The sequence below is a fragment of the Quercus suber genome, unplaced genomic scaffold (assembly GCF_002906115.3).
Source record: "Quercus suber isolate HL8 unplaced genomic scaffold, Cork oak 2.0 scaffold_38, whole genome shotgun sequence".
Lineage (NCBI taxonomy): Eukaryota > Viridiplantae > Streptophyta > Magnoliopsida > Fagales > Fagaceae > Quercus > Quercus suber.
The window spans coordinates 1,468,304-1,485,568 of NW_027069503.1; the positions used below are offsets into that span (position 1 = coordinate 1,468,304).

At 33.1% G+C, this 17,265-nt stretch overlaps 1 protein-coding gene and 1 pseudogene across 1 annotated transcript; one reads left to right on the forward strand and one right to left on the reverse strand.

The window, feature by feature from the left end:
- The first annotated feature begins 282 nt into the window (after positions 1-282).
- LOC112002956 (uncharacterized) lies at positions 283-4,863 on the forward strand. The gene is given in 6 exon segments (XM_065771006.1): positions 283-677; positions 2,408-2,576; positions 3,271-3,379; positions 3,381-3,571; positions 4,099-4,235; positions 4,328-4,863. Coding segments are annotated over 5 exon segments (789 nt in total). The 5' UTR covers positions 283-677; positions 2,408-2,452; the 3' UTR covers positions 4,556-4,863.
- An 8,818-nt stretch (positions 4,864-13,681) lies between these two features.
- On the reverse strand, positions 13,682-15,473 carry LOC112010880 (protein CNGC15a-like; annotated as a pseudogene).
- Between the last annotated feature and the right edge of the window lie 1,792 nt (positions 15,474-17,265).

The following is a 17,265-nucleotide window of genomic DNA, read 5'->3' on the forward strand; positions in this document are numbered from 1 at the left end:
ATCACACAAATTTAACAATATAAAATTGGAGATTTGCCCACATTGCTAACTCATAATGCTATAACTAATATTTTTAAATTAGATAAATTTATAATCGAATACTAGTAAATCTATGAATTGAGAAATATTAAATTTATAATTAATGCATCATGCATATTACTCAGGTTTTAGTATTCATCTTTACTTAGTAACAGCAATTAGTTCTTTGCTTATTTAAAGTTTTTTGACTTTTTTTTCTTTGCTCGTCTTTGAGCCCCCGGCTCGAAATCCTAGATCCGTCCCTGACACTGACATAGGCTCTTGTTATCTAGTGTGTGCGCGCATCACTGCATTGTTGGCTGAAAGAATTGAAAAACCATGGGCCTTACAAATGGAGTGAGCCAGAGCCTCTTCGGTTGTCTCTTTGGGCTTGACGGCTAACCCGGCCCACAGTTCCCATTCATCTTCTTATCCTCAAAAACTCATCTCTCTCTCTCTCTCTCTCTCTGAGTTTGGCTTTTCTTGATTAGCTTTGGTAAACCAAAACGACGTAGTTTTAGGCTCTCATATACAAAACCCTAAGATTTCAATCTCTCTCTAGCTTTCTCCACCAAATCGTATAGCTTCGAAGCCTCAGCTCTCTTTTCGCAGCGAATCAGATTCCGATTCTTCGTTTCAACCAGTCCAATTTCAAACCGGTAATTGAAATTTTATATATGTGGTGTTGAATTTTGAGTTGTAGCAATTAATTGTGTGAAAAAATCGATTTTTCTTTTAGTTGGGTTTTGTTTTTAGGGTTTTGATTCTCTGGAAAAATCTGATTTTGCTTGTAGAAGTAGAGAAAATTTGTGTGATATATGATCTGTTTGGTTGCTGAGAAACTGTAGGGCGTAGGAAAAGATAGGAATTACGAGCTTGAAGTTTAGGGTTTTGATTGATTGGCACCAATTTTTTTTACTTTTGACACTCCTCTGTGACGAATTCAACAATATGGTGTGCTTTTGGGAATGGTTGAGATTTTTCTCTCTCGTATATTATTGTTATTGCTTTTTTCGTTTTTGTTTTGGGTTTCTGACCTAATCTTTGTAAATTGAAAGCTTCTTGCAAATTTTTATGGAAATTCAATGCTTTTGGTTTTGTATTTTGTATTAGATTCTTCATTTAGTTTTTTTTATCTTTGGCTAAAAACTTTTAGCTCATGCCCAAACCGACCACACCCAGCTCCCACAATTGTTGTTTAAATACATATTGGTATTGGGTCAGTTTCAGTGCAGGGGCGCATAAAACTGAGGGCTCGGTTTGGTGTGAAATTCTTCCCCTAACCAGGTCATACCAAGCTCACCGCTATGTATGGCCTAAAATGCTTTAGTTGTTGTAAACTTTGGAATAACCATGTGGTTGTAATTTATGTTGCTTGTAATTATTCTTGGAAAAGGATAAAACTATTCTTATTTTATTGGTCAATTCACCCAAGTATTAGAATTCAATTGGGGAACCTAATGTACTGCACCTAAGGTTATGTGCCTAAGTTTTACCCTGTTTTTTTTTTATGTGATCAACATTTATAAAAACGTTTGCCCCTAGGCATGAGCATAAAGTGCTTAGCCCATCAAGGGCAAATGCCCTTGGATTACCTGGATATTAGTTCTAGCAGGTGGGTCAGTTTCCCATAGATTTTATTGGTTAGAGGCGAGTACAAAGGTCCTCTTCTTTAGTAAGGTTCCCTGCATTATCCAAAAATAAATAAATTTAAACAAATGTTGACTATCACCAATTCAGCACCTACTATCTATTTAAATTATTGATGACGTGGCTCTTAGGCGGGAGTGGAATTCCTGTACTTTTTAGTTTTGAGGGTTTGGAATTTTACCAAAAAATAGGGTTTTTTCTTTTCTTAGATTACTTTGTGAATGGTCATTTGTCTTGGCTCTAAGCCTCTAACTACAAGTGACAGTGGTACTATGTCTCACTGAGTTCGCTAATTCAATATGATTTTATTGTAATTCTTTGGATACGATACTTTGTAAGTTTGCTAGGTAGTTCGTTCAGAATAAAATTAGTTATTTATCAGAGAATATTATTGTTGACATAGCAAAATTCAATGCACTCATTTTGAAATTGATGTATAGGATTTTAGAAGCTCCATGGTGGAGTTACCCAAAGAACTCTAGGGGATCTTAATCAGTATGTATGTATGTATAGTGATTGGATGTTTGGAACTCCCTTTGCAATTCCAGGATGAATTAGAAGAAACAAAACTAAGTACTAGAACCTTGCTTTGTTTTCAAATTTCAATATAAAAATGTGAAGATAGGGGGCTTTGGGTTTTATTTTCTTAATTGCTTTAGGAAATAAATTTTTTTTTATGTAATGGGTTTGGTTATTGGAATGAGAAATAAAGGCTTAATTATTGGGTTGTATTATTCAGGTAACTGAAGTGATATATAGTAAGAGGTGAACATAGGGTGAAAAAATGACTAATGAAAGAGGAGTACACCCAGATTGCAGAAATGCATCAAATCCTTACCATGAATGCAGCGAATATTGTTTCCAGATCATCGCTGAAGCCAAGGCTCGGATGGAGCAAAGGGGACCAGGTTGTCTGTCTTCTCTTTATGTCTGTTGCCTTTTGCATCAATTGAAGTAACTGTGTTTGGTATTAGCTTAAATATTGGGGCATCCTCTTATCTTGTTCGTATTCTAGTTAAAACTTCTTATCATATTTGTATCTAGGTTTATGGAATTCCCCTAAACAAACCTCAGCTTCGTTAAGAGTTTTAACTTTTAAGTGCTACCTTTGTTTATTATTATTTTTTAGATTTTGAAGTTTGTCATAGGGTTCAACAGTTACTTGGAATTCACTGTCTAAGATTTTTTGAAAAATTAGACATTTACTTCTCTATGATCTTTAAGGGCCGCACTTGATGCTGTAACACTTGTATATGGAAGTTGTGTACATCATGATCTGGTCCTTATGGGAGCTATGCTTTGGGTCATTGGAAGTATTTGAATTCTTATCTTTATGCAAAGCTGATTAAGGACTTACTTTTGGTATCTATTTTGTTGGTATGCCTATGTTTTTATTTTATTTTTATCTAGAGCTCTGCCCTGCTTAGCCTAAAACGTTCTCTTATTCTTTCAAATATGCACAGTAGGTTACTTTATGATAAATGGTTTTGTACATGTCATGGAAAATTCTACACTTTTACTTTTCACCATAATGTTCTGTTGCACTATTATGTTTCCTTTAATTCTATTTTCCATACTTACCACTTTATTTACTTCTATCAGCACTAGTGCAAGCTGGTGGTAGGATTAGTCAGTCCAGTTCTGGTGCTCAAGAGCAGGATGAAGATTTACATGATGACAGACAAGATTCTGATGATCATGCTGATGGTGATAGAGAATGTGGAGAGTGTAGATGTCACAAATCTCACTGGGAGAAAGAAGAAATTGTGGGAGTTGAGAAATATGATGGTGAGTGATGCAAATGGTTTGGATATGACAAAGGCTTATATGCTAGATACACAAGAGTCAGCAGAGGGAAAATATAAGAAATGGGAGAAGGATCCTGCTCCATATGGTTGGGATGGTATGTTTATGTATGTTCTTAATAATTTATCTCATTATCATCATGTTGATTACGCTTTTAAATTATGCCATGTTCATACTGACATGCACAAATTTCATTTTCCTTTATTGATCTCATTATGTCTGTATCTTGGAGCATATAACAAGCTGTGAACATAAGTAATAAATGTGTGTGTTATGATCAAGTTTCATCTGCTCACCATTTGTGCTTTATACTTAAAATGGGCTTTAGCAATATTACATGTATGAGAATACTTCATTAGTGAAGTGACAATGGATGCACCATGTCTAGGCCATAGATTTAGGAAGTCATTCAAGTTCTGCTGCTCATGCTAGGAGCTTTAAGCAAATTGAAAATTCATTGGAAATATATTTCTACAACTGTATAATATCAGATGAGGACATGAATGTTTAGACAGCTTTTATTTTGTTGTAGTATAATGATTTCAAAATCATCCATCTTAATCTACATTTTTCTTCTCTACAATACCTAAATTAAGTTTTACTAACATTTATCTTCTTTAACAGTTTTCAATCAGAAAACTTTGTATGATGCGTACAAAAAGCAGACAAAGAATGTTGAGGTTGACTTAGAAGAATATAACAGAATGAAAGAAGCCGATCCTGAGTTCTATCGTGATGCTTCAAGTCTCCAATATGGGAAGGTACGGTACCATTGAAGAAATGCAATGCTTCCTGTGGTGTATCTGATTTATATCAGGGGCCTTAACTTATGAGTTTTCTTTTATCTCCACAGGCACCAAAGACCTCAGAGGAAAAGATTGATAGGATGGTGAAGGAACTCAAAGATCGGGACGAGAAACGCAAGTCATTTAGCAGGAGGAGGAAATTCCATGAAGAGAAGGATATTGACTCAATCAATGACCGTAATGAGCATTTCAACAAGAAGATTGAACGAGCCTTTGGTAGATACACACTGGAGATCAAGAACAATCTTGAGAGAGGAACTGCGTTGCCCAACTAAGTTGATTGCCTAGAGTAATGAACTGTGTTTTGATGGTGTTGTCTAATTGTACAACCCATCTATCAAATGGAGTTAATGCCCTTGACTGAAATGTGGAAAATTTGATTCTCCAAAATTTACTAATGTAGGTTGGATGGTAGTGACCATTATCATTCTTCCTCTTGCCTGTTGCCAGAGCATGATATATTGATATGCATTAGTGTGGAAGTAAAGTGATTGTGCAAAATTTTCAGATGAATTTTTAAATTTTTATGTAAGTTACTTTGATGAGGAAACAGCTACAGATCTAGTTAATTTTTTAAGTTTTATCCTTTGTTGTTGCAAGTTGTAACATCCTCCCTGAGAAGGTAACTTATTTATATGTATCATGTATCTCATGCTATGGGAGCTTCTCAATTGTATAGGGTCCTCATGTGAGAAAGATGTCATATTTGCCGGACGTTTGCCGGATACATAAGATAATTATTAACCCCTACATAATGCCAAATTTGCAAATATTAACACAAGGCCTCGTCTTTGACCTAGTCCAATGCACCTATTTCTAAGTGGAAAATTGATGGTATAGTAATAACTAATATCAAATTTTGGTCAATTTAGAAGAAAGATTAGCGTCCAATCCTGAATTAACCAAAGGGTTGATCCCTAAAATGTTGTTATTCAAGCAGTAATCTTTGGAATGGTTTCAGAATCCAGGCAAAAGAGGGGCAGCGATTTGCCAATGTGACAGGAAAATAGATGATTTTAGAAGCATCTACTTCAATATACAAATTATTTCAAAAGCTATCATAGAGTCATAGTCATATTGCCTAATGCCTATGCCTTTATTGCTTAGACATAGTTCTTAATAAAAGGGAAGGAGCTAGGAATTGCCGTTTTTTTTTTTTATTAATTTGAATTGAATTCTCATATAATAAATTAATAATACAGTCAATTATTTGAAAACTGATGAATTTGGGTGTTGGGATCTCTCTGAGCCAACACTATAATAAAAGTGTAAATTGTGAGTTTCTTTACAAGTTGACAATGTAGTTATTTTTTGAAGGGATCCATGTTATTTTGTTCTTTTTTAATAGGTCGCAATTAGCAGCAGCAATTATACTCTTTGACACTTATCCTTGGGCCACTCACTCAAAGATCTAGAGACAGCCATATATTATAACCTTACCTTATTGCAATGAAGTCATGTTTGTCTCAAAGGCTGGCCATGATATTCGTCCATCACATAATTACTTAAGTTCCCTTGCCTGAAAAGTGGCCTGAAAAGTGGTCATGCACAAGACATTCACTAATTGTAGGTTTCAATTAGCTCAACTGGTAAGATTTCTTGTCGTTGAATAAGAAATTTGAAGTTCGAATCCCACTTACATAAAATTAATTAATGTTTTTGTCTGATGATAAAAAACAATCATCGTAAAGCAGATATCATAAGTTAAAACTCTATCATATCTATAAAGAAAGGATATTTGTTCACTAATTATGTTGGCAAATGACATGGAACGAAGTTGCATATTTGCGTATAATTTTGTTGGCGGGCTTTTTTTGTTTCTTGCCCCCAACAAGAAGTGACATGTGTCACATTTATCCAAGTGTGCTTATTTAAAAAAATAGCAACTCTTTTTATCTTTTTCTTGGCTTGGTCCAAGAAAGATGGAGCAAGAGAAGGGTCTGTGTGTCAAACCAAAATCCCAAATGAAAAGCAGACATGTCTCAGAGGGTTCTCAAACCAACAAAAACCTATAATGTCTGATTGGTCATTTGCTTCTTTTTGACTTGATTACCAACAAATTAAAGCATAACTGTCACTACCAATCAAGTTATTTAAGCATAATCATATGGGCTCAATTTTTCCAAAAGTGTCCTAATTGCATGCCTTTATACACATGGCAAAAGTTATTGATAGTACTAAACAGCTTCATGCGGCTGATAGACTGATACTAATAGTTTATTTTGGCTTAGTTTAATGTAGTCAAAGACCAGTTTTTAACTTTTAAGCAGTTTAAAAAGTATTGAAAAGTAAATCAACATAAAAATAATTTCAATTATAACTTCAGCCATTTATTTTTACACAATGGTTATTCATATTATATTGGCTTAAACATTGGACCTTTAGAACTGTGACTTGGCCAATTAAACTCCTCAAATGGATCCATATATACTTAATCCATGTTTGGTAACTATGAAAGTATGTCACCATTAATTCACCAAGAAAATCAAAGACACAACTTTGAAGAAACTACACCATTATTGTGTAGGCAAATAAACGTGGATGCTCCATCAGCACAATATGGTCTGTCTGATATTGCATTAAATTTGTTGAAATTTTGGATTGCTTTAGTCCGCTTATGAGATTTCCACTCATGTGGGACAATTAAAAGAGAATTGAAATGTTTCTTTTGTATATTCTACCAGGATTTGTCTACAGTCTTGTAGTTTAATTAACACTTTCTCACATGTAAAGTGTTTGAAGGCTTAGAAGAAAAAGAGTTTGAACTTTTAGATTAGCAGAATATCACAACTAAAAAAATATGGATCATCCCATGCAGCCTTTTTTTTTTAATCTTGAATATTTTGAAAACACTAAAGAGACTATGCAGAAAATTGTTAGTGGAACAACAACTTTGGTTTTTACCCACTTATTTAGTTAACCATAAAAAAATACATTTGTATCTAAAAAAAAATGTAGTACTTTAAAAAACACAAACTTTTGCTTAATTCCTTTATTTTTTTTTTAGAGGAAAATAATTTGAGGTTCAAAATATTATTCAATATTTCAACTAGGATCAATAATAACACAAAACAATTATAGTGTAAAAAAATGTATGATGTACTATATATGTATTTGGAAAAAGATAAGGATTTTCAAAGTTGTTTGGCTTGGAGTGGAGCATGTACTAGAAGCAAGGGGATGCTCTCTATCTCATGCTTTTTGGTGGAAAAGAACCAAAGAAGACAAAACCCTCTGCTAATGCTGTTGTGGTTGAATTTCAGGTTCTATGAAAATAAAATCCTGTGAGTGTGGTAAAGGTCAAGCGTGCCCAAATTCAGAAATTCAACCCTATCCAAAGGGTTATTCCACGTGGCAAGCCCATGATACGCTGTCTCTTTTTTTTCCCTTTTTAAAAAAATATTAATTATGATCAATATGTTTTTAAAAAAAGACCACATCTTATAAACTAATTGATGGTTTTTTTAAAATTATGTAAAAATTAACTTCATGTAATTTTTTTTTTGTTATATATGAGAAAATAAAATGTATTAAATTATGTTACAAATATATTTTATATATATAATAACGTATTTTTTTTATTAATTTTTTTTTGATATTGTTGCTCATACTCTATTATTGTTGATGATTGAGGGTCCCATCTCTTTCATAGAACCACAATACCTCATGCTAGCTTTACCCACAGAGTAAATGCAGATCTACATGCTAAATGCTAAGAAAGGTATTATGTTAGATCAAGTTTTTGTTACTTTGGATAGTTCTGGCTTGTACTTTGACCGAATCATTTCTTAATCATCATCCTAGTTCCTTTATTTACCAAGAAAAAGAAAAAAGGAAAGCCTAGTTGAAATTCTAATACTGTGAACAGTAATCTGTGTAAAGTTATAATAGGTCTAGGCCTCAAAATAAGGAATGATTAAGTTTATTAATCTATAATATTAACATATTAAGAGTCTGTTTGAGATCCGTTTATTTTGCTAAAACTGAAATTTTTTTGCTAAAGTACAGTACATAAAGGTAAAAGTTTACTGAAATAGTACAGTGAAACTCATGAATAGTACCAAAAAGTGCAATAAGACCTATGAATAGTAGTAAAAATAAGTTGAATGGTAGAATAAGCTAGTTTTTAATCTTGAGGCAAACACATACTAAGAATAATTATATATATATATATATATATTTTATCTAGGCTTAATAGCTTTAAGAAAAATTTTCTGAAGAACTATTAATTATGATATATAAGAATTATTTTTTACATGAAGGTTGCGTTTGGTATTAGAGTTTAAAGTCAACTTATTTTACTATTTAGCTTATTTTTTCTACTATTTAGCTTATTTTTGTTACCATTCATAGGTCCTACTATATTTTTTGATACTATTCATGAGTCCAACTGTACTATTTCAGTTAGTTTTTACCTTTATTTACAGTACTTTCAGCAAAAAGTTTTTAACTTCAACTAAATAACAAGGTTTTGAAACCCGGACCGTTCATTGAACCGTAAAAATGAGAGGTTCAAGGTTTTTAAGGTCGAACCGAAATTGAACCGGGGTCGAACTGTGATGACGTCATAATTAATTTAATAATTATATATATATATATTAAATTTGTAAATATTAGCAAAATTTACTAAAAATATCTTTAAAATTGAAACAAAATACATAAAATAGTACAGTATAAGGTTAATAAAAAATAGTACAACATAAATAAGCATAAAAAGAAATTTTTATAATAATCCTTTAAGAGAAATCATTTCAATTAACTAAAAATGACTTTTAAAATAAATTCATAAATTACTTAGGTATTATTCTTAAATAAAAAAGATGACATAGAAGTTTAGAAACTATAAATCATGTAAATTTAATATAAATTTAATAATATTGCATATTAGCTCCCAAGAAGAGCACTTGGTCCATTGGTCACGGCTTTAGTCTTGCTTACAAGGTGTGAGAGCTCAGGTTTGAATCCTTGCAACCGCATTTTTCTTTAATTTTTCCCTATTCCATGACCGGTTGAACCAGCCTACGATTCATCTGCTTTTCCCGGTTGAACTCCGATTCGCCTGGTTCTCTCAGAACTCATGTATACCCAATTTTCTATGCTTAAAAAACCAGATTTCAGTCCGATTCTCGATTTTCCTGGTCAGACCGCCCGGTCCGGTCTGGGTTTCAAAACCATGCTCAAAACACGTTTTTGAGAGTTTCTAAACCTTGAAAGCTTATTAAATCCCACCGTAAGGCTGTTTGTTTGATGGAAAATTTGCATTTCGATATAGCTTCGAGACTACACATCTTGCTTCAATTTCAAGATAGTTTGATGATGAGTTCAAACAAATTAAATGATCAATCATGAACTTTTAATACTAGTCTCAACTCATTTACATCCCGTCTGATTTCTTAGCCAATTACACACCTCTTACATACTAAGATACTAAAATACACCCAAAATAAGAGACCCACTTACATGTTCCTCATAACAATTTGCACATCAATTTCTTTTTTGGGTTTTTAAAGGTTAGGGGTCCTTATCAAATTTAATTTTAAACAAAAACAATATGCAATGGGGTTTATATTTATTCGACAAGTATTTGAGCTGTTTTTGGTTTAATTCAATTTCATTCCAATTTGCCCATTAGAACAAAATATAATGGTCGACGTGTCGTTAAACAGTTGAAGTGTGATATGTAGCTCTTGCCCAAACGACAACTCCTGTTCTGATGAACAAAAAGTCTAGCTGTCGTTTTAGCAAATAAGTGTTATTCTCTGAGTTGAATATTGCTAAACGAGATGTCGTCAGCTCAAGAGGGTTGAAGTTATTAGATAGATAGTTTTTTTTTGTTAGTGTTTCTGTTATATTCAGGTTCTAACATTTCTCTTTAAAAAAATTCCTACAAAATCAGTGAGTGCAATAGTGAATTCTTTCTCCCATTCTTTAACGTACTCAAACTTTCCTCTGTTTTCATCTCTCTTCTTTTGCTGCATAAACTTCCATTCTCATTGCATCAATTTCATCTCATAAACTTCTCAACACTTAAGCAATAGAGACTATACTAATAATTTTAATACAATTTTATTCGTGCATAACAAAAAGTATATTGAGCAATATGATATAAAGTTCTAAACAGAATATATATATAACTATATAAGAAGACCCAACTTTTAAAAAATAGTATATAATGTACGTACATTAATCAAAGCCCATTTTATCATATACTAGCAACAAACTTTGTTAAATGATTCAAAGAAATTGACTTCAATTAGTTGATAAATTTTTAGTTAAGTATAATATAATAGAATATGAATGACTATGTCTGCATGTATGCATTATTGTTTTGCGACCGACTATGTTGTCAGTTATGGCATAATAGCATGAAATGATGATTAAGTTTGCCACATAAATTAAAGGGGGGAAAAGAAAGTTTATTGTGGGTTTTATTTTCTTTGATTACAAGATACAACTGAAAGGATGTTGTAGGGATTAGGATTCACATCAGGTGCAATACCTAGGGTATTGCACCTGGTGCAATACCTTATCAAAGGCTGAGATTGAAAGTTGAAAAAATAACTTTCAATCTCAGTCATTAAATAAAATATATTAAAAAAGAGTAAAAAAGTTAAAGTTAAAAAAGTTAAAAAAAATTGTGAAGGAAATTGAGGTATTGCACCAAATACAATACCCTAGGTATTGCACCGGATGCTGATCCGTAGGGATTATTGGTCTCTAAATGCAGAGTCTAATCATCAACACCTGTCCCTTTTCCCAAGAGGACAGTCCTGCCAAGTCGTGGTTATTATTGGTCTCTGTGTTCATCTACTCCTATTGGTCCTATCGTCTTGCACATTGCACAACAATATTGATGATGGTCTAGCTAGGAAGTCTCTAATATTCAAAAAAATAAGAATGATGTGTGCTTCAATTTTTATTTTGCTTATTGAATGCTGTGCCTATATTGAAAGTTTGTTTATGTTAACTTAAATATATATATATATATATATAGCAGTTTGTTTTCACTTACTTTATGTATAACTTATTAAATCAAAGAGGAAGAAGAAAGCAATCTCATGCTAAAATCCCATTTCAACAATAGAAATTCATGAGGAAAGAAAGTATGTTAGAGATATATTAATCCAATAGTATAGGCCTAAGTTCAGTCTTATTTTCTGTGTAAGTCAAGTCTCTTGTAGTATAAGTCTATTAACTAAAGTTAGTGTGTGGCTAGTTTATGATTTAGCCAAACATATATGCTAATGTTGGGTTCATTATAATACAAGATTTGTATTTCACTCTTATAATAAAGATATAACTTTAAGGGAATTTTTTTTTTTTAGTGGCCATCAAGCTAAACCATGTACCTTTCATGTTTTTCTATAACTCTATTTGATGCAAAATCAATCTCTAACAAAGTATATATACCTTAATCTATGAATATTTTTAATTTTTATGTAATAGATTTCACTTACCAAACGTAAAGGAAATCAAATGTTAAACTTGGTCTGGAAGAAAAAACAATTATTATAGTTAGGTAATCGTCTTAACTTAAACCTTGCATTGTTGGTCAAGGGACATAATTCAGATGCCTTTGGATTCCAACCCTATAATGAATAATGAGTCCTCACAACGTGATACTCAAATAGGCAACAACGCCAATCGTTAGTGGCTTCCTTCCTAATCCCACACGGCACACCCTCTCTTGAACCTGGCAAAGTGGCAATATACTAGTCCAAAAATGTGCAATAAATCATGTCCCTGTGGGACCTGGGTTCTACATTATCCAAAATTATCTTTGTTATTAGAGGTGATGTGTCTATATTCTATATCACATTGGTTTCTAGTCTATAGGAGCATATGAATTTGAAGATTCACTGCTCACTTTCTACAAACATTGCTTCTGCTTATTAATATATTGTTTTCTTCCTTCTGCTTTTCTCACTCTTTCATTTTTTTTTTTCTCCCTTTCATATTGCTTGCATGTATGTAGACTAAGACTGTTCAGTGTCTTGTCTTTTTCATTTTTTCCCAAGATTTAGCATGTTTTCTTGTTTTCAAACATAGATAATAGATTTACTATGCTCCTAGTTTAATTATGGAAATTATTCTAGGTTTAGGGAAAAGCCAAAAAGGGTTATTCGAAAAAAAAAAAATCATTTGACCTAATTAGTTGATAATTAGCTTTCTAATTTTTAGTATCACATAACAGATCCTAAAAGAGTAATACTAGAAACACAATTTTTCTATAATTGATTAAGAGATGATAAATTGTAATTGATATAGCATTATTAATTTTCAAATAAATACATTATTTTTATTATGAATCAATCACTACTCATGAAAATTTTTGTATCCTTAGAGACTTGCTGAAAATTAATAGAGAGAGAGAGAGAGAGAGTTTCCTGATTGAGAAATATGAAGTTTCTTACTAGGTTTAGGGACCCTTGATTGTTTCCCATGTTGTTGATCTTGTCCCACTTTTAGATGCTATCATATGTTCCACCATCATAAGGTGTCCACCTCCCTTTTCATCTCAACCAATCTTCTCTACTAATCTCTAGGAAACGTAAGCTCATAACCTTTTGTTTCTATTGTTTTTTTTTTTTAGTCTCTCTTGATTTCATTGGGTTCAGCTTAATACTCATTCTCAAAGCATGCATGGAAAAAGAAATATGTCTCTTGTGGACTTCATGTCGTAATTAATTCATGTTTAGAGGGACAGCTCCAAAAAATGTTGTGAAATATGATCACTTTCTTCTTCTTTTTTTGACATGAAATATGATTACTTAAAATGAAAAATGAAGCACAGCCATGTGACTTGTTCCTCTACAAAATAAGCACTTGAAGTTAATGTGTTTCTCACCCATGATTTCCATTTTTTTTTCTTTCCCTTTCAATGAGTATTTTCATCTTGTTATCCAAATTGGAATAGCACTTTGGCGCTTAGCCATTATAAGAAAAGGCACTTAAAACAATTCGGGACAGGTTTCCCTCTTTTCTAGTTTAATAGACATTGGATTCCACCTCTTCCATTTACTTTTCTTCCCATCATCAATTTGAGAGAGAGTTTCTGCTAATAAAGAAATGAAAACTCAATAAGGACAAGAGCTATAATATAATTTATTTGAAAAAAAAAAAGACCATTGGCTCTCAATCACTCATTTATATTATAAATAAATATAGCAAAGCTTTGGAATACATTAAAATTTATTTGGTATCATCTGTCTTAACTATTAAGTTTCAAGTCAAAGATTGTGAACTTCAAAAGTTACTCTAGAATCATTAAGCTCACAATTATTTTCCATTTTGGTCTACTTGGACAGCCTAAAACTTAACAATCCTAATGAAGACCTAGCAAAAGACAAGAAAATTTCAATAGGGGAATGAAGAACATAAGTATTGAGTACACTCATATCACAATGTAACTTGTGAAGCATGATTCCCTTAACTTCAATGCAGAGTATGTGAAGCAACTAAAAGTGCTTACTGCTTATAGTCAACATAGGATTTGACTATATACATCATTTTGTTAAGTACTGAAATCTACATGAATAGATGAACTAATGACCAAAAAAAATAAAATAAATAATAGATGCACTAATGTATTGGGCCAGAATACAATGGATCCAAAAGCTGCTTCTCTGCAGAATAGTAAGGTAACACAAAAGAGAACTAAATACATATATATATATATACTGATATTTGGCACTTCACAAAGTACAAGGATTTTTCTTCATCTATCTTCAACAGTAAAATCAGGTTCAACTGGCTTCTGTAATGAGTTTAGAATGTCAAACTGAGTCCCACACCTCTTGCTTCCACCTCTCCTAGTGCTTGCTGCCAATTTTGCTGCATGCGAGTCCTCGGCAATGAGAGCAAAAGCTTCAACTTCAGTGATGGCTTTTACTGTGCGTGTAGATGAAGGAAGCACAACATTTGGACGAGGGTCCAGGGCCCAGGTTAGCAATTCTTCACCACAGAAGTCCCCTGCTCCAATGCTGCATGAATTGAAGAAACCACTGCGACCACCATTGGTGGTGCAAGAGTCTAAGTGGCCTCATACAATGGAAAGCATCTCATTGACAGGATCACCCTCGCGAACTAGGCAAGTGCTAGGTGTACATGGGCAAGGTTTCAGCCTTTCACAGATGGCATCTAGCATCCTGCCATCCATTTGATCAAAAAGTGGTACCTGTTTTACATTTGTAACAAGAAGTTCAAAATTAGAATAAGGTCTAATGACTGTTTTGTTTGTAATTGCAAGTTCATTGTGACCCATTTAATCTGAAAAAAAAAAAAAAAAAGGGGGGATAAGAAAGGGATCTCTCTGATTGCAATTACTATAGTATGTCATGTAGGTATTATTTAAAGCAAGGAAGGAATTGAAATGAAACAAGGCATACATTGTACTCTGACCAGAAAATGTGATATTTGTTTTCCATCCATGCATTAGTAAATTATTTATAACAAATAGATTACTTCAATCACCATCAAGAATTGAACTTAACTAACTTGTTGAGAAGTTCACAAAATTGTTCCATTAATGGAAAGAGAGAGGAAACCAAAACTTACTTTTCAAACTAGATCTAAATACAGGTGGTGTTTGATTTCTCGAGATCCATGGGAGATCTTTAAGAATGGCTTCCTCATCAACTCCCCGAGTTGCAACCCATCTGTATTGATCATACCTTCGCACACTCTGCTTCAAGTCACATGGTAGTTGCCTGTATGCATCCATTGTTCTGTATCAGTCCTCTTGCTTCCAGTTGTGGATTGGAGGTACATCTGTCAAAATAAATGGCAAAACAGGACTTAAAAATTTTGATAGAGAGAGTGTGTGAATAACCTTCACAAAGGAAAATGAACTGTGTCAGCTGGAAAAAAAAAAATCCAAGATCCAGCAGCTTAAGTTAGAAGCTTTACTGAAAAATTTAACAGAGCAGTGCTGAAAGTAGTGATCTTCCAATTTCTAATTAACAATTCTGTTTTAACATCTATTTCTTTGTCATAATGGAAGATTTTACAGAACACCAAAGAAACTTGAAATTAATTGAATGTAGCATCAACTAAGAACTAGTATGAACCTTGCATAAAAACATATAAATTTATCTAGGTGTGAAACTTTATGAGGCCTAACACTAGCAGCACAGAGCCATACATTCTGAAGATGAATTTCTAGGACCTGAAAAGATGTTCTCTAACAGCTAGACCTACTGCATATTCCCTATAAGCAGTGCAAAAAGCACCAATCCAAGGATCACAATGACAAAAGCAAAACTTATTTCTCCAATATACTCGCTTGTGAAGAGATTCTGTCCCAAACTGCTGCAAAATTTATAGATTTGGTTAGAATAAGAAACATGGGATAGTGGTTTCATTTTCTGAGAGCAAAGGGGGGATCAGATTTGATATAAACCATTCTATATTGCATTGCATAAAACATAAGGATGAATGCATCTTGTTTCTAATAGCATTTGAGATGAAACTATTACTTAACAAATTTCAATTCACTCTAATAATTCCANAACTTTAAAAAAAAAAAAAAAAAAAAAAAAAAAAAAAAAAAAAAAAAAAAAAAAAAAAGAATCTAATACAAAATACAAAACAAAAAGCATTGAATTTCCATAAAAATTTGCAAGAAACTTTCAATTTACAAAGATTAGGTCAGAAACCCAAAACAAAAACGAAAAAAACAATAACAATAATATATGAGAGAGAAAAATCTCAACCATTCCCACAAGCACACCATATTGTTGAATTCATCACAGTGGAGTGTCAAAAGTTAAAAAAAATTGGTGCCAATCAATCAAAACCCTAAACTTCAAGCTCGTAATTCCTATCTTTTCCTACGCCCTACGGTTTCTCAGCAACCAAACAGATCATATATCAAACGAATTTTCTCTACTTCTACAAACAAAATCAGATTTTTCCAGAGAATCAAAACCCTAAAAACAAAAGCCAACTAAAAAAAATCGAATTTTTCACACAATTAATTGCTACAACTCAAATTCAACACTATATATAAAAAAATTTCAATTACCGGTTTGAAATTGGACTGGTCGAAACGAAGAATCGAAATCTGATTCGCTGCCAAAAGAGAGCTGAGGCTTCGAAGCTATACAATTCGGTAAAGAAAGCTAGAGAGAGATTGAAATCTTAGGGTTTTGTACATGAGAGCCTAAAACTACGTCGTTTTGGTTTACCAGAGCTAATTAAGAATAAGCAAACGCAGAGAGAGAGAGAGAGAGATGGGTTTGTGAGGATAAGAAGATGAATGGGAACTGTGGGCCGGGTTAGCGGTCAAGCCCAGAGAGACAACCGAAGAGGCTCTGGGTCACTCTTGTAAGGCCCATGGTTTTTCAATTCTGCCAGCCGACAATGAAGTGATGCACACATGGACACTAAATAACAAGAGCCTATGGCATTTAATTCCAAGTGACAACTTGCTGCTATGTCTCCAGGGGTCGGATTTAGGATTTTAAGTTAGGGCTTAGAGACGAGCAAGGAAAAAAAAAAAAGTCGAAAAACTTTAAATAAGTGAAAAATTAATTGTTGTTACTAATGGCATGTTTGGATGTTTAAAAAAGGAGGGAGAGTAGAGTAGAGGGAGGGAGAGTAATGCAATTACCTTGTTTGGAAGTTTTTTAAAGAATGAGGGAGAGGGGTTTGGAGGAGTTTGGAGGGGTTTGGACTCCCTCTAGTCTCCCAATTTTAATTCCCCCAAATTGGAGAGATTTGGAGGGGGAGTAGAGTACATAAACTATTGACCAAGTAAATTACCTAATTTACCCTTATTATATTAACAAAATTACACAAGGGGAAGGGCTAATTACTCTCTTCCCCCTTACTAAATTTAAAAACATCCAAATAAGATGGAGGTGAATCATTCTCCTCTACTCTCCTCCCCACTACTCCCCTTCCCTCTACTCCCCTCTACTCTCCTCCCTCTCTAAACTTCCAAACAAGCCATAAGTAAAGATAAATACTAAAATTTGGGCAA